The 21,007-nt window shown below is 56.8% G+C and overlaps 2 protein-coding genes across 4 annotated transcripts; one reads left to right on the top strand and one right to left on the bottom strand.

The window, feature by feature from the left end:
- The first annotated feature begins 1,001 nt into the window (after nt 1–1,001).
- GIPC3 (GIPC PDZ domain containing family member 3) lies at nt 1,002–8,140 on the top strand. 3 transcript variants are annotated; one of them, XM_077121172.1, is made up of 6 exons: nt 1,002–1,232; nt 1,938–2,123; nt 2,263–2,443; nt 3,807–3,919; nt 4,075–4,169; nt 4,286–8,140. In XM_077121172.1, the coding sequence occupies exons 1-6, from the start codon at nt 1,002–1,004 to the stop codon at nt 7,872–7,874; spliced, it is 4,395 nt and encodes a 1,464-aa protein (XP_076977287.1). In that variant the 3' UTR covers nt 7,875–8,140. The 3 variants fall into 3 exon arrangements, with proteins under 3 accessions (XP_076977287.1, XP_076977289.1, XP_076977288.1); XM_077121174.1 differs by having other exon boundaries at nt 4,075–4,156; nt 4,286–4,550; XM_077121173.1 differs by lacking the exon at nt 1,002–1,232 and adding an exon at nt 1,240–1,395.
- An 88-nt stretch (nt 8,141–8,228) lies between these two features.
- TBXA2R (thromboxane A2 receptor) lies at nt 8,229–17,285 on the bottom strand. Its single transcript, XM_077119544.1, has 3 exons — nt 17,114–17,285; nt 12,550–13,419; nt 8,229–9,971 (listed from the first exon to the last, which is right to left on the bottom strand). Exons 2-3 carry the CDS (start codon nt 13,333–13,335, stop codon nt 9,726–9,728), a joined length of 1,032 nt encoding a protein of 343 aa, XP_076975659.1. The 5' UTR covers nt 13,336–13,419; nt 17,114–17,285; the 3' UTR covers nt 8,229–9,725.
- Between the last annotated feature and the right edge of the window lie 3,722 nt (nt 17,286–21,007).

Genomic DNA, 21,007 nt, shown 5'->3' with positions numbered 1-21,007 from the left:
ACCTCCCAGTGGCGGCAGCCTCTTTCATCTCCTCTAACATGGGGGTTCATTCATTCCTTCCATAAAGATTCTTCCGAGTGCCCTGTGTGGGCCTGGAGCTGTATAATTGGACTCCATGATATAGCAGGAGAACAAAAGAGTCCAAAGTCCCTGCCCTCACGGAATTGACATTCTAGAGGGGATGGAGACAAGACAAGTAAGTAAAAGATCTGATGTCAGATGGCAGTAAGTGCTAGAGGGAAAAAAATAAAGGCAGTGAGATGGGGGTGGAGGGACAGAATGGGTGACATTGAGGCAAAGATATGAAGAAGGTGAGGAAGTGAACCCTGCAGAGATCTGGAGAAAGCTTTTCCAGGCAGAGAAAGCAGCCTGTGCAAAGGCCCTGAGGCAGGACAGTGTCTGGCTTGTTAGAGGAACAGCGAGGAGGCCCAGGTGACCAGAACCTAGGGAGCAAGGGGGAGAGCAGGAAGAGGGAAGGACAGGGAGGGGACAGGGCAGGTCACTCAGAGCCCACGTGTGTGGCAGGGAAGACCTGGATTTTTCCCCCCTAGAAACGAGTTGTGGTTGCCTGGAAGTGTTCAAAATCCAGGAAAGCTTTGTCTGGTGCAGGTTTTACCAGGACAACTGTCCTTTCCCACCTTCCAGGGTTGTTGCTGGGATTCCATGGGCCAGCAGCCGGCAAAGCTGTGTGCCTAGCACAGAGTGAGGCTCCGGGACTTTCAGTTCCGGTCGCTGTTTGTGATTCTTGTTATTCCCAAGCCCGCCGGCTCAGGCCCCCGCGGAGCGCCCGGTGGGTCCCCAGGGAGGGCGCAGCTGGCCCTAGCTGGGCCCGGACACCTGGGTCCTACCCAACTCCACGCCCCGCGGTGTCGCCTTCCCGGGAGGCTCGGGTTCCCGGATCCCCTTACCCGGCCGGCTCGATTGTCGCGCCCGGGGGAGGGGTAGGCTGCAGGAAGCGGCGGATCCGGCTGCGGCGCGCGGGTGGCCGAGCTTCTCTGGCCATGGAGAGCGCTGCGGCCCGCGAGGCCCCGGGTGCCGAGGCCCCGCGCCCGCCCGCGCCCTCGCCCTCGCCCTCGCCCTCGGAGCCCCCCGCCGCCCCCCGCTCCCGCCCGCGCCTCATCTTCCGCACGCAGCTGGCGCACGGCAGCCCCACGGGCAAGATCGAGGGCTTCACCAACGTCCGCGAGCTCTACGCCAAAATCGCAGAGGCCTTCGGGATCGCGCCCACCGAGGTGAGGATCCCGCGCCCCGAGGCCCACCCTGGCGGACCCAGGCGGTGTGGTGTGGCTGGATCCCCAGATAGGATTAGGGAGAGGAGCCCGGCTCCCCGGATGGGGAGACGCACGTCTTAGATCCGTGGGACTTCCCATGCCTCACCCTCTCCCTGCGCCAAAGGTGAGCAGCCCCTGGGGGAGTGGGTTCCCAGAACTTCCAGGAACGTCCACTCCACGCACCCAGCCTGGATCGGATCCTAGCTCTCAGCGAAGCGCGTCTGAGGCGCCCCAGGGCGCCCCCGGGGGCTGGGGGTTCCAGGCAGCCGCCTCCTAAGTGCGAAAAACCTCGGGGATCCAGGGCCGGGGCTGCGCGCCGGGTTTGCCCAGCCGGGGCTCGGGCGCCTCGCGGTCCCTAGGGGGTGCGGGCACACCCAGAACCCGCGGAGATCGAGTCTGCGGTACACCGGCACGCAAGGGTTAAACCCGGAAGTCTGCGGGTGCAGGGTGGGGGGCAGGAGGGGTTCGATTCTGGGCCTCCAGCCTCCTCCTCTCCTCTCCCTTCCACCCAGTTCTGGGACCCAGTGGAGAGTATGGGGTCCTTTTTCTGCCTGCATCAGGCGGATGGTTCGGGACCGACGTGGGACGCGGGGGCGCGGGTGGGGGAGGCGGGTGGAGCCGGACGCCGGGGTTAATTCTGGGGTCTCCCTCTTTCCCCCGGGACAGATCTTGTTCTGCACCCTCAACAGCCACAAGGTGGACATGCAGAAACTTTTGGGAGGCCAGATCGGGTTGGAGGACTTTATCTTCGCCCACGTGCGTGGCGAGACCAAGGAAGTGGAAGTGACTAAGACCGAGGATGCGCTGGGGCTCACCATCACCGACAACGGGGCGGGCTACGCCTTCATCAAGGTGCCGGCGGCGGCGGGAAGGGGGTGTCTTTGGGCCTCACGTTCCCGGGTCTCCAGGGCCTGGGGGGTTGGCTGGGGCCGCCTCCCCATCCCTCCCCCTCCCCCTCCCCTCCCCCGTGAGTGACCGTGGGTTCCCGCAGAGGATCAAGGAAGGCAGCATCATCAACCGCATCGAGGCGGTGTGCGTTGGCGATAGCATCGAGGCCATCAATGACCACTCCATCGTGGGCTGCCGCCACTACGAGGTCGCCAAGATGCTGCGGGAATTGCCCAAATCACAGCCCTTCACGCTGCGCCTGGTGCAGCCCAAGAGAGCCTTCGGTGAGGGCCACCTGGGGTCCAGGGGGCAGCCAATGGGGACACCAGCCCACGTTCGGGAGGGGGGCCATCTCTTCCCAAAGTGGGTTCTCTGGGTGCTGGGGGCAGGGGGAAGGAGGGGACTGGATGGAAGGTTCTAGATGCATCTGGTGACATGACAGGGAGCTTCTGGCATTCTATCAGAAACAGGTAGGTTGTTTCTTGATTATTCTAGAGTTCTAAGCCCTGGCTGGGAGTTGGGGTTTGGGGTTTGGGGATGGGGGGCGATGGTGGGTGGGTGAAGGTTTTGGGAGAGTGGGAAAGATAGAGGGAGTGTCCACATTGACTCGGTTTCCTGGCTGGGAGCTTTTAAAAGACTGCCTTGGGGTCCTGGAAAGTGGGTTTTAGACAGTGGTTTTCAAAGTGAGTTGTAGAATGATGCTTTTCAAAGAGAAGTCTGCCACTGGTCTGTGGACTTGAGAACCAGAAGCTTGTTCTGGAACAAGGGTTTCCCGACCTTAGCACGATTGACATTTAGTGCTAGATAATTCCTTGTTGTGTGTGAGGGGGGACGGAGGTTGGTGGATGCTGTCCTGTACACCAGAGGTATCACAGTATCTTTTTCCTGGACCTTTAGAGCCAGTAGGACCTCAGCCCCCAAGTTGTAACAACCCAAACTCTCCAGACATTGCCAATATCCTCTGTGGGGGGAAGAGGGGTAAAATTTCCCTCAGTTGTGAACCTCTGCTTTAGAGTACATAGAATCCTGTTTAGCTCTGCTGGCCTTTTCCTCCTCCTTCTCCTTCTTTTCATGTGACTTTCTCAGTGAAGGAAGCAATGTGTTGATTTATATCTTGACACAGGCTCCTTATCCCACCAGGGACTGGCCCTTTCAATAGCACTATTCTAGAGCAAGAGGTTCTAGAAGCGACCCCATGCAGCTGGAGGAAGCTCCCAGGGAGAGTGGGAGAAGATGAGCCTCGAGGTCTGCCTTGTATTGTGGCAAGGAACGCTGAGCGCCACGCCTGAAAGGCGGAAAGAGCAAGGATTTTTCTAGATTTACCCTCTAGATACCCTCTAGCTCTCTTCTGCAGCAAAATCATTTTGAAAGGAGCAGGGACTTTTGGGGAACCATTCTGGATGAGACAGGATTGGGATGGGTGGTTCTAGACCCATTCTATGATAATGACTCTTTCTGGAAATGTGGTCTAGTTTCCTGGGGGCAGAAAGTGTGGATTCTCCAGCAGGGATTTTGTGGCTTCACCGCGTGAGCATCAGGAGGACTTTGAAGGTTAAGGAGGTTCTAGAAATGCTCAGCTGGTGGCTTCCCAGTGTTTGCAAAAATGTGGATGCATCCAGGACACATGTCCCCCATCCCCTTCTCCAGACATGATTGGGCAGAGGAGCAGGAGCAGCAAATGCCCCATGGAAGCCAAAATGGCCAGCGGAAGGGAGACCCTGAGGCTTCGTTCTGGTGGTGCTGCCACAGTAGAAGAGATGGTAAGCGGAGGGGAGAGGGGTCTTCAGGAGCTTTTGAACCTGGAGCTCAGCTGCTGTACTCTGCTCTTATCTAAGGGATGGGGGGACCGGGGTGGGGGGCAGGCTGGAGGAATCAGAGGATTCTGACTCCCTGCTCCGCTCCCCTACTCCCCCAGCCCAGTGAATTTGAAGAGGAGGCATCTCGGAAGGTGGATGACCTGCTGGAGAGTTACATGGGCATTCGGGACCCAGAGCTGGGTAAGGGGCCAGGGTAAGCTGGGTGGACCCTGGGGGGGAGGGCAGTCTGCAGGGAGGAGGTAGGGGTCTCGGTGGGAAGTTGGGGTCCCGGGAGCACCCTCACCACCTCCCTTTCCACCCTACCTGCAGCTTCCACCATGGTGGAGACGGCCAAGAAGACGATGACCGTCCAGGAATTTGCACACTGTTTAGACTCCGTCTTGGGCGAGTTTGCCTTCCCGGACGAGTTTGTGGTGGAGGTGTGGGCCGCCATCGGGGAAGCCAGGGAGGCCTGTGGCTAGCTTGTCCCACAGGCGGGCATAGCCCCAGCCTGGAGCCCACAGCCCTGCCCCAACCCTCTCGGCCAGCTTCTGAAGCCCAGCCCTGCCTCAGAATCCAGCCCACATCTGAGACCCAGTCCTGCTCCAGAATCCAGTCCAGCTCCGAGGCCAAGTTCATCTCTAAAACTCAATCTGGTTCTGAGACTCAACCCAGCGTGAGAACCCAGCCCAGTTCTAAAACCCAGCCATCCTCTAGAACCCAGGATAGCCCCGAGGCTAAGCCCAGCTCTAGAACCTACACCAAGCCCAGAACTGAGACCAAGCCATGCCCTAGAGGCCAGGCCAGCTTTAAGACCACATCTAGGTCTGGACCCAAGCCCTGCTCTAGAACCCAGCTCAGCTTTGAGACCCAATCCAGCTCTAGATCCCAGCCCAGCTCTAAAATCCAGGTCAGCTCTCAGACCCAGCTCAGCTCTGAAACCCATCTCAGTTCTAAAACCCAGCTCAGCACTGAGAATCAGCCCAGCTCTAAAACTCAGTTCAGCTCTGAAACACAGCTCAGCTCTGATACCCAACCAAGCTCTAGAACCCAGCTCAGCTCTGAGACCCAACCCAGGTCTAGAACCCAGCTCAGTTCTGAGACTCAGCCCAGCTGTAAAATCCAGGTCAACTCTCAGACCCAGATCAGCTCTGAAACCCATCTCAGTTCTAAAACCCAGCTCAGCTCTGAGACCCAGCCCAGCTCTAGATCCCAGCTCAGTTTTGAGGCCCAGCCAACCTCTAGAACCCAGCTCAGCTCTGATACCAAGCCTAGCTGTAGAACCCAGCTCAGTTCTGAGACCCAGCCCAGCTTTAAAACCCAGCTCAGCTCTCAGGCCCAGTCCAGCTCTAGAACCCAGCCCAGCTACAATACCCAGCTCAGCTCTGAGACCCAGTCCAGCTCTAGAATCCAGCCCAGCTCTAAAATCCAAGTCAACTCTGAAACCCAATTCAGCTCTAGAACTTGGCTCAGCTCTGAGACCAAGCCCAGCTCTAGATCCCAGTTCAGTTTTGAAACACAGCCCATCTCTAGAACCCAGCTCACCTCTCAGACCCAACCCAGCTCTAGAACCCAGGTTAGTTCTGAGACCCAGCTTAGCTCTGAGACCCAGCCCAGCTCTAGAACCCAGCTCAGTTCTGAGGCACAGCCCAGCTCTAGAACCCAGTTCAGTTCTCAGACTCCACCCAGTTCCAGAATCCAGGTCAGCTCTCAGACCCAGCCCAGTCCTAAAATCCAGGACAGCTCTCAGACTAAACCCAGCTCTGAGAGCCAGCTCATCTCTAGAATCCAGCTCACCTCTGAGGCCCAGCCAAGCTCTAGAACCCAACCCAGCTCTGAGACCAAACCAAGCTCTAGAATCCAGCTCAGCTCTGAGACCCAATCCAGCTCTATATCCCAGCTCAGATCTGAGAGGCAGCCCAGCTCTAGAACCCAGCTCAGCTCTCAGACCCAGTGCAGTTCTAGAATCCAGCCCAGCTCTAAAATCCAGGTCAGCTCTCAGACCAAATCCAGCTCTGAGAGCCAGCTCATTTCTAGAACCCAACCCAGTTCTGAGGCCAAGCCCAGTTCTGGAATCCACCTCAGCTCTGAGAGCAAGTCTAGCTCTGAGTCTGAGACCAAGCTCCACTCTACAGCTCAGGCCAGCTCTGAGACCAAGCTCATCCCTAGATTCCAGCCAGGTTCTGACATCAAGCCAAGTTCTGGAACCCAAACAAATGTTAAAACCCAGCCAAGCTCTGAGTTCAATCCTAGTTCTGGAACCCAGCCCAGCTCTAAGACCGGGCCCTGCCATAAACTTCAGTCCATCTCTGGAATTCAAGACAGCTCCATAGCACAGCTGTATATGGAGACTCAGTCCAGCTCAGGAACAACAGCTAATTCTGGAATCCAGGTGAGATCCAAGAAACAACCTAGCTTCAGAACCCAAGCCAGCTCAGGATCCAAAGACAGCTTCCCAGTCCAGCCTTATTCAAGAACTGAGGCCAGCTCAGGAACCCAAGTCTACTCTGCAACCAAGTCCACAGCCAGATCCCAGCCCTTCTCTAAAACACAGTTGCATTCAAGTACCCACTCCTGTCCTGGGACCCAGTCCAGCTCCAGTGATGAGTCCAGCTCTGAGACTGAGTCCAACTCTCAAACTCAGACTAATACTATGACTAAGACCATGTCCAGAATTCAGACCAGGTCTGGAACCCCAACCATGTCTGAAGCAAGGCCTGGCTCCAGAACTCAGCTTGGCACTGAGCCCCACTCTCATTGCAAAATGCAGACCAGTTCTAGAATGCAGTCAAGCTCTGGGACTCAGACCAACTTCAAGTCCTGGCCAAGGTCTAGACCTCAGTCCAGCTCTAAAACTCAGCTCAGTTCTGGAACACAGTCCAGTTCAGGGACCCAGACTGACCCTGAAACCTTACCTAGCTCCAAGACTCAGTCAGTTGCTGAGACCCAGCTGAGTTCCAGGATCCAACCAAACTCCGGAATCCATTCTAGTCTTGGGACCCAGACCAATACGGCAACAGAATTAGGCTCCAAAACCCTGTCTGACTCTGAGAGCAGGCCCAGCTCCAGAATTCAAGCCCATCCAGGACCTCAACCAACCTCTGGGACTCAGCTTCTCTCTAAAACCCTGCCAAGTTCTGGATTCCAGTTCCAGGCCACAATCCAAGATAGCTCTGATATTCAGCCAGACGCTGGAATGCAGACAAGCTTTGAAACTCAGCCCAGCCCCAGAACCCAGTCCAGCTCTGGTGCCCCTCTTAGCTCCAGAACCCAGAGGAGACCTGGGACCTACCTTAGCTCTGAAACCCAGCCCAGCTCTGGAGTCCATCTTAGTTCTGGAACCCACCTCAGCTCCAGATCTCAATTCAATTCCAAGATTCAGCTCAGCAGCAAGACCCAGTCTGGCTCCGGGACTCAGACCAGTTCAAGAATTCAACCCAGCTCTGTAGCCCAACTTAGCTCCAAAACTCAAACCAGTTCAAGAATCCAGTCCAGCCCTAGAAATGGACTCCATTCCCAGACCCCTGGCCTTAACCCTAGAACCTGGCCTGATTCCACTTCCCCAGCCCAAACTCAGCCCCCAGACCCACCATCCAGAGCTCTTACTCCAGCCCCGAGCAAAGACCCTTGGCCTCTGCCTGAGCCCCATGATCTGGTACCTGGAATGTGGGCCAGCTCTGGCCCAGCCCGAAGGCCACCAGCCTCCCACCTGGCCCTGCAGTCACGGGCCCCCTCAGCCCCCCAGAAGCCAGCCCTTTCCCCCAAGCCCCAGCTGGGACCCCAGAAGCCCACCCCACCCACTATATCTGTCACCCCCAGTCCTGTTCCCCAGGCCATCCTACAACCCCAACCCCTGGAGCCCCCAGTTCAGGGGCCTGTGCCCTCCTCCAGGGTGGAAGACCCAGGATCTGGGCCGTAGGACTCAGAGCTCCTTCTCCACCAGGGGAGGACCCTAACTTGGGTGTGGCATAGTTTTGGCCAAAGCCTGGGTCCACCCCCCACCCCGCCCCACCCCTCCCTCCTGAGGCTGGATGTGACTTCATTCTCCCGGTGGGTGGCCAGAGGTCGGGGATGGAGGAAGGGTGGAAGGAGGGGGTTTAGTTTCGTTCAGGTCTGGCTCCAGGAGGTGTAATGTGATCTTAGGTCTGTGAAGGGAAAAAGGGGGAGCAGGAGACAGGGAGGGGGTGGGGGGGTGGGGGGTGAGGGGGTGGGGGAAATAGTTCACTCCCTGTGTACCTGGAGGGCTTCTGATAAATAAAGGCAGCTCCCACCCTTGCAATTGGGCATATCTTTTGGCGGTGAGGAGGGGCATCGGGGGTTGGTGGAAACATGATCACACTTATTAAGCGCCTACTGTATACCAGGCACTTCCTGAAACACTGCATGCACCCGCAAAAAAATCTCCCTCCTTCGTCCATTCAAACTAATATCATTGAGGCCCTACTCTGAGCCAGGTACTGAGAGCGGGGTGGTTGTTGAAATATTGTTGAATGAATGAACTACTGGTACCCAATAAGCTTCTGAGGGCCCCGCAGCACGCCTGGAGCGCAGCGAGCAGACGCTGTCCCCCTCTGCCCTCTCGCACAGGTTATCTCCTGCCCTTTTTCTCAACTGCAAAATGGATTTGACGATAGAACCCAGGAGATCCAACTTATAAAATGCTTAGTAAATGCTCAATAAATGATGTGGGGAGAAGGGTTACAGCCCAGCCTCATGCTCTCGGGCCTTCCCCCGAGCACCCCCAGGCCCGCGTCTGGAATGAGTGGTAGGGTAGCAATCCGATGCATGAAAGTTTGAAAAGATGAAAGCTTTCAGAGGCAAAAGAACAATAAAGCTGGGACAGAGATACATTTTGGCAAGAGGGTTTGGGAATGTCCCCCCCATTCACATTCAGTCCTTTTTTAGACAGAGCCTTGGGGGTTTCAAAGCCTTCCCAGGTGGTGGTTTGGAGCTAGGACCCCAGAAAAACACATGCTTGAATCTAACCCATTCCTGTGAGTGTGGGCCCACTGTAAGGAGAACCTTTTGAGGAGGCTTCTTCAGCTAAGGTGTGACCCACCTCTATTAGGATGGAGGAAGATTACTGGAGTCCTTTATAAGTGCAATGAAATTCAGACAGAGAGAGAGAGAGAGAGAGAAGCCCCAGGAAGCAAGAAACTGAAACAGAGCCCGGCAGGGAAGGAAGAGGCCAGGAGAGGTGTCCCTGGGCCTTGCCAGGTGACAGACGAGCTCAGGGTTGCCGGCAGCCGGCAGCCAGCCCTGGGACACCACCCGTCTTTGGGGAGAAAGTGTCGCCTTCACGACGCCTAGATCTGGACATTGTCTCGGCCTTAAAAACCATGAGCGAACTGATTCCCTGGAAGCTGACCTGTTTCACGGGATCTGCTTGAGTGGCCGGGGAAGCTAAGACACGGCGTCAATCCCGAGCGCCAGGAGGCAGGTTATATTCCAGGGTTGGGGAATTCCAGATTGCACGAGGAAGGAAATCCTTTCAAGTTGAGGATTTCACGTTGAGTCTTACAAATCTAATTTCTTCCTTCCTGGGATTGGGGAGGAGCTCACAGTAGGGGGTGGGGGGGACAGGGAGAAGGGGATTGGGGGGGGACTGGGGGTCCCCCAAGTCTGATAAGAAGATAGTGTAGAATCCTATCACGGAAGCCTGGCGCCCCTCCCAGTGCTCCAATCGCGCACAGAGGCTTTAACGGAGGCCGCGTTGGCAGAGGCCCTCTGTCCGTCCGTCCTTTCATAGATGCTCCTGCCACTGTACATCTCACTGCAACACGGAGCCCCGGGAGAGCTGGGGCCGCAGCGAGAGCGGCCTGGGCCGGGCACTGAGGCGCGGGTGGAGGCGCCGGAGCACAGCTCGCCGAAACAGGATGTACACCCAGGGGTCGAGGATTTGGTTCCAAGTGGCCACACGCAGGTAGATGAGCAGCTGCTGCTCGATGGCCCGGGGCAGCTGGCCAGCCGAGCTCATGGCTGGTGGGTTCCGCAGCACCGTCTGCACAATAAAGACCTGCCAAAGGCCAGAGCAGTCAGCTGGGGGGCCCAGGCCAGCGTCCCAGCCCTGCCACCTGCGGGTCCCACTGCAACCGCGGATCGGCTCTGTTGCTGCCATGCTGTGTGGCCTTGGGGTGGTTACCTGGCCTCTCTGAGCCTCATTTGATGTGCCCATAAAATAGCCAGCTTTCCCTGCCCCTGTCCTAGGGGAGAAATAGAACTTAATGCACATGACCGTGGGATCAACAATTCCATCCTGACCAAAAGGGGGAAAAGAAGTGTAACTAATAAAATATCAGTGGCTGAGAGAGTTCAAATTGAGTTGAGAGGCTACTCTGGAAGTTGCTCTTATGCAAACTTCAGGTAGACATTGCTACCTGTCATAACCTGCCAACCCCCAACCAGGACCATTCCAGCCAATCCTAAAGAACACCTAGGGCAATATATAAGATTCCACAAGGGTTCCAAGCATTAGCGTATCTTTCCAGAAACCTACAACCTCCAGATGGGTCCCTGGACCAGATAAGTCCTGCAATGCAGAGGGCCCAGCCTCTCCAGAACATCAAATAGTTCCATCTCCCTACCCCATATTAGTGACAGACCCTTCCAATATGGAAAATTTAGAATGGCCATAGCCCAAAAACCCCTAGAGAGAGGGATGGAAAGATCAAAGGTGATTGTGGAGTTATACAGAGAAGATAGGATTTAACAAATGAATATGAATGTTGAATCATTAAATTGATATCTCTTTTAGTCTCCAGTGTCTTAGAACAGCTAGAAGTAAAAACCTAAAATTGTGAAATTGTAACCCATGTCAAAATCTGAAATCTGTTCTCCAACTAATTGTTGTGCTGTGCTTGGAAATTTACTGCTTTTTTGCATATATGTTATTTTTCACACAAAAAAGAAAGAAAGTTGATTGCAATGTTAAAAAATATTTAAGCCCTCTAGCCTCCTATATTCTGGAGCAGCTAGAAGGAAAAATCTGAGAGGATGGTATGGCAGCCCATGACAAACTCTGGGATCTGTCCTGTAACTACTTGTTGAAGAGTGCTTTGAAAACTGTTGCTTTTTAAATTTCTTTTTCATATATATTACTCAATAAAAAAGTTTAAAAAAAATGCACGTGAGCAGGTGAGATTACAGATTCGGTCTCTGTTATTATGACACGCTGTCTGCCACGTGTACTTCTTCTTGTATCTCCTGGGTGACGTTGGGGACACAGCAGTGCCCTCATTGGCTCACAGGCCAGGTGGGCCGATGGGCAGGTTGGTTACAGGGCCCGGTGGGCAGAGCCATAAAGGGAGATGCCCAGGCTGGGTCTTGAGCCGGCCCAGGAGACATTACTGGAGGGTGGATAGGAGTTTCCCCAAATGAGTTTGGAGGGAGAGCCGGTGGGCCTTTTTTTCTGCGGTAATAGGGGTCCATGGGAGAGTTTGGAGCCAGGGCTGGCAGGTGTGGGTGAGATCCAGCCTGCCACGTGTTTCTCTAAAGCCCACAAGCTAAGAATGTTTGCACGTTTTTAAATAGTTGGGAAGAAATAAAGAGAAATGGGATGTTTGTGATGCATGCCCAAATTCCCATCTTGGTGTCCACAAGTAGAGTTTTATGGACACACAGCTACATGCCTGCATTTACAGGCTGTTTTCAGGCTACAAGGAAGGGCAGGGCCAGAGTTGAAGATACTGACTCCCTGGCCCTTTTTGGGCGAAGTTTGCCAACCCCTGGTTTAGAGCAGACAGAGTCTGTTCTGGGCATTTAGAAGAGACTGTCTCTGGGTAGCAGCCCTGACCCCAGTGTGTGTGCAGGGAACTGCTCATCCCTCGACCTGCCCTGTCCCCATCCTGCTCTCCCTGCACCTGCTTTTCTCCTCGCTCCCTCCACTCCAGCCACATGGGCCTCCTCACTATTTTTCCAACTTGTCGGACCTGGCCCTGCCTCAGGGCCTTTGCACTGGTTGTTCCCACCAGAAGGCCGTTCCCTGCGATCTCCACGCAGTTCACTCTTTCACCTCCTGCAGAACTTGGCTCAAATATTGCCTCCTCAGCAAGGCCAGCCCTGATTGCCCATTCAAAGCTGCAGCACCACCACCCCGCAGATCCCACACTCTCTGATGCACTTTGTCCAAGCCCTTATCACCTTCTGATATCTGCCTGTTTCTTGGCTTGTTTACTGCGTGTATTTTCTGCCTTCCCCACTGTCTATGAGCTCCATAAGCAGTTCTGTCCATTTTGTTTCTTGCTGTACCCCTAGTGCTGGGATAGAACCTAGCATACAAAGTGCTCACTATGGAAAGAAATGAATACATGATCTCATTTCATCCTCACAGACACCCTGGGGGCAGAGTCAGGCATCTTTCAACCCCCAAAACCAGAAGAGACCGAGATTCAGGGAGGGAATGCCCTCCCGTTGTCTGGTAGGTAAACTCCTATGCATCCTTCAAAGCCTCAGCTCCAGTGCCCCCCTCCACCCCCGCCTCTACTCTCCCAGGCAGAACCTTGGGGTTTCTCCCTGGGCCTCTGCCCTGGCCCTGATGATCACATGAACTGGGGGTGTCTGCACCTTCCTCGTGAGCTCCCCGTCCCCGGACTCACCAGCAGTGGCATCCAGCAGACACTGGCCACCACCATGATGCCCATGAGCTGAACCATCATCTCCACCTCACAGTCCCGCGGGCGCTGCTGGGCGGCCTCCTGCCCGTGGTAGACGTGGCACAGCGTGGCCACGCTGACAGTGTTGAGCAGGAAGGACAGGCCCACCGAGAGGCTGCCGAGCAGCGCGAACAGCAGGCCGAAGGCCACGTCGCCCGGCTCCGCGCCGAGCGTGAGGAAGCACCAGGAGCCCGGGTACTGCACGGTGTAGCGGCCCACGCCCAGCAGGGGCAGCAGGCCCAACGCCAGTGCGGCCACCCACACCAGCCCCACCACGGCCCAGGCGCGGCGCCGCGAGGAGGCCGCCGGGTGCGAGAAGGGCCGCGTGATGCCCAGGTAGCGCTCCGAGGCCATGGCGGCCCCCAGCAGCAGCGGGCACAGGCCGAAGAAGACCATGACGACGCCCATGAAGCGGCAGAGGCGGCAGCTGGGGTCCGCGGCGCGCCAGTCGAACAGGGAGGCGTGCTGGGACACCACGATGGCGCCGGTGACCAGCAGCCCCAGGAAATCGGTGAGCACCAGGCCGCAGAGGAAACTGAGGAACGAGGAGCGGGTGTGTGAGGCACCCTGTCGGGCCCCCGCCAGCACGCCCAGGGCCAGCAGGTTAGAGGCCAGGCCCACCAGGCAGAAGGAGGCGGCGAACCAGGGCGAGGCGATCAGGCGCCGCTCCTCCAGCGTGATGTTGGTCGGCCGGAAGCAGGACTCCAGGGAACTGCTGTTGGTCCACATGGCGTCGTCGTCGGAGCAGAGCAGGGGGCCGCTCACCACCCCATTGGGCCGAGGCTGCAGGCCTTGAGACTGGCTCAGGCACACCTGGTGGCGGGGGCGGGGAGGGGGAGAGGATTAAGAGCGTTTGCTGGTGATTCCTTCTGTGTTTTAGAGCGAGTGGTGCTCGTGAACTCCTATACAACCTTCAAAACCCAACTCAAATATCCCCTACCGGAGGAAGCTTTGTCTGACTTACCTCACTCCCCACTAGGGGAGGATTATTAGCATCATGAAAATTATTACTACAACTCCTCCTCCTCTCTCCAGTTTCATCTCCCTCCAGACCTGCCCCTCGAGGACACAGACTGGGAATAGTTTCTCCTCTGAAGCTCTTGGAGGCAACCAGGAAATATTTTCTGGGTTCCTGAGAAGGGCCGAGGAGTCCTGGGTTTGAACGTCAAACCTGACATGCACTGTGTAAACCCAGGCGAGTCGTGTCTTCCCCCCCAGCCTCAGTTCCCCACCCTCCCGCCCCCCATCCAGGCCTTGGGCACTGGTCATTGGCCTTAACTGTCACTGGACAGAACTTCTGACCTTCGGACGCGTCTGGTGTAGGGAGGGCAGCTGGCCATTGACCAAGGGTCACTGGTTTCCTGTATAGGCTCCAAGGGCCACCTCATGGGATTCAATTTCTCACGTACACACTTGGGGTGGGGGGCGGAGGCATTTTCAGGGGGTTCTGAGGGGACAGCTATGTCCTTCCTCACATGTTTTGGAATTGCATAGGCTCCTTCTTTCCATTTTGTTGGTATCGCTTTTGTAATAAGAAATAAACCCAGAAATCCAGGTCCATTTTGGGAATGGAAAATAGGTCCGAGGAGGCGCCGGGTTCCCAGGGATGGGTTATATATATGGCAGCACGAGGACCCTTTCACCCTGTGTCAGGCAGGGTGAGAAAACTGAAGAGACATCTGTTTAGCTGCCACCCATAGGGACGCAATCGAGGCCAGATGAGATGACATTGGACTAAAAATAAAACCAGACCATTCAGGAAACAGCTCCCAATTCCCCAAAAGGGCACATCACCAAGTCCAGAGAGGAGTGGAGTCTGGCCAGAGCTGATCCAAAACTTAACTCAGACCCAGTTCCATAGAAATGTCTGGAAGGGCTGAAGAAACTTGCCAAGTAGATGTGGAGGTCGTAATTGCCGGAACTTCCTTTAAGAAAGGAGTGGGCTTTTCTAGAAAGTTCAACAGACGGGATTGGAATCCTGGCTTTGTTCACTGACCAAAGACTCAGAGCCTCAGTTTCCCTTCCTGTGAAATGGGGGTGATGGTGGGAATGATTCCCTGTTCGGGGCTCAGCACACAGTAGGAGCTCAGTTAATGCTGGACCCGAGGTGATGCCTGGAGCACAGAGGCCAAGGACAGATGCTAGCATGTGGCTGTGGCCGTCATTCTTGCTCCCCGTCTCGTTAGCTGACGCCTTGGCCCAGATCGGCTGGTCCTTATCAAGCCTCATTAATTATCCAGCTCCCGACAGGGGTTTCCAGCTTCCCTCCGGGGCTGAGAGCCAAGGCCACAGATGCCTGGCTAGGGATGAAGCCCTCAGTGGGGAAACTGAGGCCCGGAAAGCTGGGGCAGAAAGTGGCTGGTGAGCTTGGCCTGGACACTCCGGGGCAGGGGCTTGCTCTTTGCAGTATCAGATTTGGCCTGCACTTGGATGCCTCCCATGACGGGGGCTCACTCCCTCGCAAGTCGGTTTGCACAGTTTCCAAACATTCCTATGGACTCAGGCTGCACCTGTGGACCACCAACCACTGCTGGGGCTCATGGCCCCCTCTGCCTCCCATCTCGTGCTTGAGTGCCTGGGACACAAAGTGGAGAGCCCTTGGCCTGGGGGAGGCTGGAAACTGGCAGTGAATTCTTCTGGCCACAGTCGGCGGTTTCCAGTCCCCCCTACCCCCCATGGGTTCAGGTGACACCTGCTGTCTCAAGTTCCACAGGGAGGCAGGTAGGGGAACTGGCACGGCCATTCCCCTTCTATGTTGGCCAGGAAGGCCAGAAGCTGTGCTGTGTGGCCTTTTGGAGGACTCTGTCCATTGCCCTCTCTGGGCCTCATCAGAGGTGTGGGCCCAGGATGCCCTCCCTGCTGCTGGAGAATTCCAGAATTCTGCAGCCCAAGGTTTGGATGTTAAGAATCTAGGATTCTGGAATTCTAAGGAGCCCTCAGTTCTAGAATCCTGAAGGTCTCCAGATCTGGATTCTGAGCGGCCGAGGGGAAGGGGTTCTGGAATTTGGCTGGGTCCTGGGTTCCCCAAATCCCCATCTTGGGCTCCCGGCTTTTGGAAGCCAGCGCTGCCCTTGAGTGGGGTGGGGGTGGGGCCTACTGGGCAGGGCTGGGTGGGTGAGGAGGCCGGGTCCACTGCTGTCCGGGAAGAGGAGGGTAGTGTAGTCACAGGAGGGCTGGTGTAGTCATGTGGGCAGGGCGTAGGGGTGGAATGTTTGATTGCTAAGAGACAGGCCACCCCCCCCATCATCACCCGGCCACAGCCTCCTCCATCTGTCACCAAACCCCTCTCCCACTCAACCTCTGTCCTCTCCCCAGCCTGCCCTGCTCAGTCTTCCTAAATTGCACCTAATTACTTTGGCCTCAGACAAGCCTGGATCCGAGTCCCCCAGCTGCCGCCTCCAAGCTGAGGGCTCAACTGTCCGAGCCTCAGTTTACCTGCTTCTGTGAAATGGGGGCGGAGCTTGTCTAATGGTTGCTCTGCCCAGGCCTGGCCCGCCCCTTGCTGCTGGGCCTTTGTCCCTGCCATGCCCCCTGCCCGGACGCCCTTCCTGTTCCCAGCCTTATCTTCTGGCCTCCGGTTCCCACGTTCTCAGGAGGCCCCCGAGGCCTGATGCGGACCCCCAGCCCCACTCCACCACCACGCATGCGCGTGTGCACATAACACACACCCTGTCGGTCCCTGGCAGGCCTCCTCTCACCCCAGGCCACCTGAGGGCTCAATTTCCGTGAACGTTTCCTGTTTGTGTCACCGACGGGGTTCCCCCAGCCGTGGAGGGAATAGAAAGGGGCCCCACAGTCAGCTGGATGCATTTGAGCCCCTCCTTGGCCCCAGACTCATGGGCCTTTCTGAACCTCAGTTCCCTCATCCATCAAATGAGCCTTCTCCTGGACTTGGCAGCTCAGCAGGATGGCTGGAAAGCCACAGGTGTGTATGTATGTGTGTGTTTGTGTGTGTGTGTGAGAGAGAGAGAAAGCCCATATCAGGACACACGCTCTAAGTTTATCAACAGTCACAGTGATTGATCAATCCTCTCCAAAGCATGTGCACACTGAGACACACACACACACACCCAGACACACAGAAAGTGAGACGCAAGGTGGACACGCACAGAAACCATATGCGCAGACATAGACAGTCACACACACAGGCAGGCACACAAAGACGAACAGACACAAACTTCCAGAAACATGGACACACACAAACACTCATACAGAGACTTCAACACAGCCACTGACACACAAAGAAACTAGGCTCACAAAAAGCAGACACACAGCGGCAATCAGACATACGAATAAGATCACAGAGACACATGGTAAGACAGACAGACAGACGCCCTCCGGCTAGCCCCCCCCAGCTCATGCACAACCCTGTGTTTCACCCCCCTCCAGGAACCTAGCCTGCAGCCCCACCAGGGGGGCACATGGGGGACGCAGGTGGGCCCCCCATGGCTCCCGCCCCCGCCATCTACCCCTCCACCCCCCGCCCAGCGCGCCCCGCGCCTCTCACCTGGGGTAGGCGCAGGTCCCTCACCGGGGCTCCGGCGCGCACGGGACAAATGTAGTGCCGGGAACCCGCGGGGCGGATGTGCGGGCGCCGAGGCCGGGGCGGGTCGGGGGGCGGGAAGGGGAGGGGCGGGTCGGGCTTCCCGGGGTTCCTGGGAAACTGAGTCACGGCCAGGCGCAGGGGGTAGAGTGTCCGGCGCTTCAGCCAAGTCGTCGCCGGGCACAAGTGGAGGGCGCGGCGGTAAGGGTGGCCTCGGATGTTGGTGGGGGGGGAGTGGGGGCTACTCCCCCGGGGGTGGGGGCGGGGGCCGGGGGTCGGGGACCGGAGCAAGGGGACGATCCCACCCGGCCTGAAGGGGGATTGGTGGCGGCTAAAAATAGCTGAGGATGGGGGTGACCCCGCCCTACTTCTGTCTCTCCGTCTGTTGGTCTCTCATCAGCTCCCCCCCCCCCCCCCCCCGTCCCACCCCGCGCAGGCCACGCCCCTCGGGCCGGGCCGGCTGATTTGGGGTCAGGGGCGGCCCCTAGCCAGGCTGGGAGACCTGCGATCCCCGGGAGGAGGGGGCGCCTGGACCACCCCCCGGTCCCCCCTCCAGCCGCCCCCCGCCTACTGCCGGGACCCCTTCCAGCTCTTGCCCCTCCAGGGCCCACAGTTATTCATTGTCTGGGCAGCACCCAAGGCCTGGGAGGGTGTGGGGCGGGTTCAGCTCCCGAGGGCACCCAGGCCAGGCCTCCAAGGCAGTTAATTAACCCCCTGCTGTCAGACTCGGCACCCAGCGGGTGATCAATGGGTCTGTTCAAGGGTCCTGTCCCAGGTGCAGGACCGCAGGGATATTGGGGGGCCACCGGCCGCCTCCTGAACAAAGCTTCCTGGGTGACGCTGGGCGACGCAGGCTGAGAGCAGGTTAGATGGGAGGGCAATGGGTGCAGTCATTCCCGGGGAGGGTCCCATGAGGGCAAAGGTCTGGCAGTGGCAGTGAGACCGGAGCAGAGGGCAAGGCCCTGGGAGTGATTTAGGAGAGGTGGCCAGGCTTTGGGGGACAGGCAGGATGGGCTTCCTTGGAACCCGGATCATCGGGATCATCAGCCCCGAGCCCGGAAAGCAGAGGGTGTCCAGGCCACATGCGGCAAGAGCAAAGACGTGGAGGCTGGACTGTGTTACGGTAAGTTCCTTGGAACAGGGGTGAAAAGAAGAGTCCTTACGGGGTCTTTCCTGGCCCTTGTCCTTTGGGCATCACGTGGATGACGGGGTCTGTGGGTTTGGGGTTGCCCTTCAAGGTAGTGTGGAGGGGAGACCTTGGGCCTCTTGGCTCCGTTTATGCACAGAAAATGGGGACAGGCCCTTGGAGGGGCTGGGCCTGGAATGGGCCAGGACTAGCCAACCAGGCCTTGACCTGACCCCACCCGATCCTCAGGGTCTGGGCAGGACACTGTGAACCCAGGCTCTGCACAAGAAGGATGGACTCTTGCCACCCCAGTCCTGGCTTTCCCTCAGCAGGAGCCGGAAACCCCTTCCTTGGTTTCCCCCACCCACTATCCTTCCAGTCTCTAGGCTTTGGTGTGCATCCTTCCAGACAGGCCCTCACTATTCCATCCCATTGCCTGAGTCCCTCAGCCATTTAACCCTGACTTTTCTTCCGTAACAAGGAGTCTCCCCGATTCCTGCACAGCTGTCAAAGCCCTGGCTCCATAGCCCCCTTCTCTATTAAGTTTTCCCTAATCTCTCAGGCAGTCTCACTCCCCCCTACTTAAGTACAATTCTATACCCAGCCCATGTGGAGGGGCAATTCTGAGCTTCAGATGGAACGTGGGACCAGGTCTGCCCTGAGGATGCTCCTGGATGGAGAAAGATGGGGCTGAGAATAGTCCAGCCTCCATCCTGGAGTCAGGGTTGGGCCAAAGGAAGCAACAGGTCTAAGAGGAGTTCAGAAAGTGACTGGGAAGGTATCTTGCAGAAAGAGGGAATGGCAACGGGGGCTTTGCAGAGTGAGTAGGAGTTCACCAAGTCAGAGAGACACAGTAATGGCAGAAATTGTATGTGCAACACTTTGGAGGCAAAGAAGCCTGTGAGGTCACAGAGAACTCCAAGGAAGGCAAATGTGGTAGGAAGAGGATGGAGGTCTGGGGCTTCAGATGATGAGGACTCAGAGATGGAGGGAGGCTATTCTGTTCCCATTTCCTCTCCCTTGCGATAACAGGGTCAACATCCCCTCTGGAAAGTGGCCTGAGCCGAGGTCCTAGAGGGCCACTTTGTGTTAAGTCTGAGTTGCATCAAAGTCCTGCAAGGCAGGGGGTAAAGAGGCCTGTTTTCTAGATGGGGAAACTGAGGCCCGGGGGAGGAAACGTATGGGATTTGAACATGGGCCAAAGTCTCCAGCCCTTAGTTTTTCCACCTTAACAGGAGGCTTGAGAGGTGTTGAGACATGGCTTGGGGACCCAAATGGTGGGAACAGAGGCCAAGCTTTGGCTATGCCCCCTGAGGCTGTGGTTTCCTGTGGGGGCCGTGCAGGGAGTGTCTATTCTTAGCCACTGACACAGTCAAGGACAGGAAGAGGCTGGGGTGAGGGTTGGGAGCAGCTTCCGGAACACCGCTTACATCTTGAGCCAGGACAGGGGTCAAGGGAGTTAGTATGGTGTCTCTTCCCGGCCCCAGCCTCCAGCCTGCCTGAAGAGTCTCCCTGACACCCGGCTGGGTGGCCCTGCCCAGCTCATGCACCTTCTGTGGCTCCCCAGTGTTTCTGGGGGAATTGCCCAGCTTTTTGTCTGCACATTCAGCTCGACTGTGCTTTCTGCCCTGGGCCCATGTGTTGTCCTATCTTCTCTCCCTGGCAGTGTCCTCCCAGGCCCAAGTCTTCCATGTCCCTTCTGGGGTACCCCAAGGTGAGGACTTAGGGCTGGGACAGGGGGCAGATCCTGGGGCTGTGCTTGGGCCCAGTTCAGCCTCCCTCCAGACTGGGGGCCCCCCACCTTGTGACAGCTGGTGAAATCCATGCCTAGCAAGTTGGGATATGGCCACTTCTTCCCTCTGTTGCCCCACCTCTCTTGGGGTTGGTGCCTTATCTGGTCCTCAGAGGGAACATGAGGAAGAGGAAACAGGATCCAGGAAGCAGGGGGACCTCTTTAAGGACAGGCAGGGAAACTGAGGCTGTGGCATTGGCCTGGGAGGTGTGATGCATAGGCTTAGAAGTGTCTCCTGTCTCAGACCCAACCTGGCTCCAAGGACCTGCTCTGCACTCAACGAGGTGGAACAGGTCAGGGATCAACTAGTAGTGGCTTTCCAGAGGATTTTACCCTGTTCTGGCCAAGCTGCAATTAGTGATGTCTGCCTAGGGTTCTGAAAGGGGCAGTTGGGATCTGTGTGCTGGAGCAGGCAGAGGGACCACCATCACAGCTAGCTGGAAAGAGCCTAGGGACGATGGCAGCGGTAACATTTGAGACCAGATCATTGTTTATGGCAGGGGCTGCCCTGTGCATTGTATGACATCCAGCAGCATCTCTGGACCCCACCTACTGGATGCCAGGAGCATCTGCCCCCCAGGTTGTGACAACCACAAATGCCTCCGCACTGACTAGGGTCGGGAAGAGGTGTGAACCCCAGGTGAGATCAGCTGGCCCAGGATGAACTGCTGCTTCATCTCCTGGAATCTGTGTTCGCATCTGGCAATGGGCGACTGTACCCACCCCACCCCCGTGGGAAGAGAGGCAGACTGGGGTTATGACTGTACGCAGGGTAAAAAGATTGAGGAAACCCATGGATTAAAAGAAATTTAGGAATTATTGCTCAATACTTTTAGGTGTGTAGTTGTGTTTCTAAAGGTGCGGCAAGTGTCCCATGGTCACAGCGGGGTCAGGCAGATGGGAAATCTGTGCTGCATCTGCCGCGTTTCTGTGAACCTGG

This window comes from Tamandua tetradactyla, chromosome 11 (genome assembly GCF_023851605.1).
Source record: "Tamandua tetradactyla isolate mTamTet1 chromosome 11, mTamTet1.pri, whole genome shotgun sequence".
NCBI lineage: Eukaryota > Metazoa > Chordata > Mammalia > Pilosa > Myrmecophagidae > Tamandua > Tamandua tetradactyla.
Note: the sequence above shows the minus strand (reverse complement) of the source record. Positions and strands in the feature narration are given on the sequence as shown.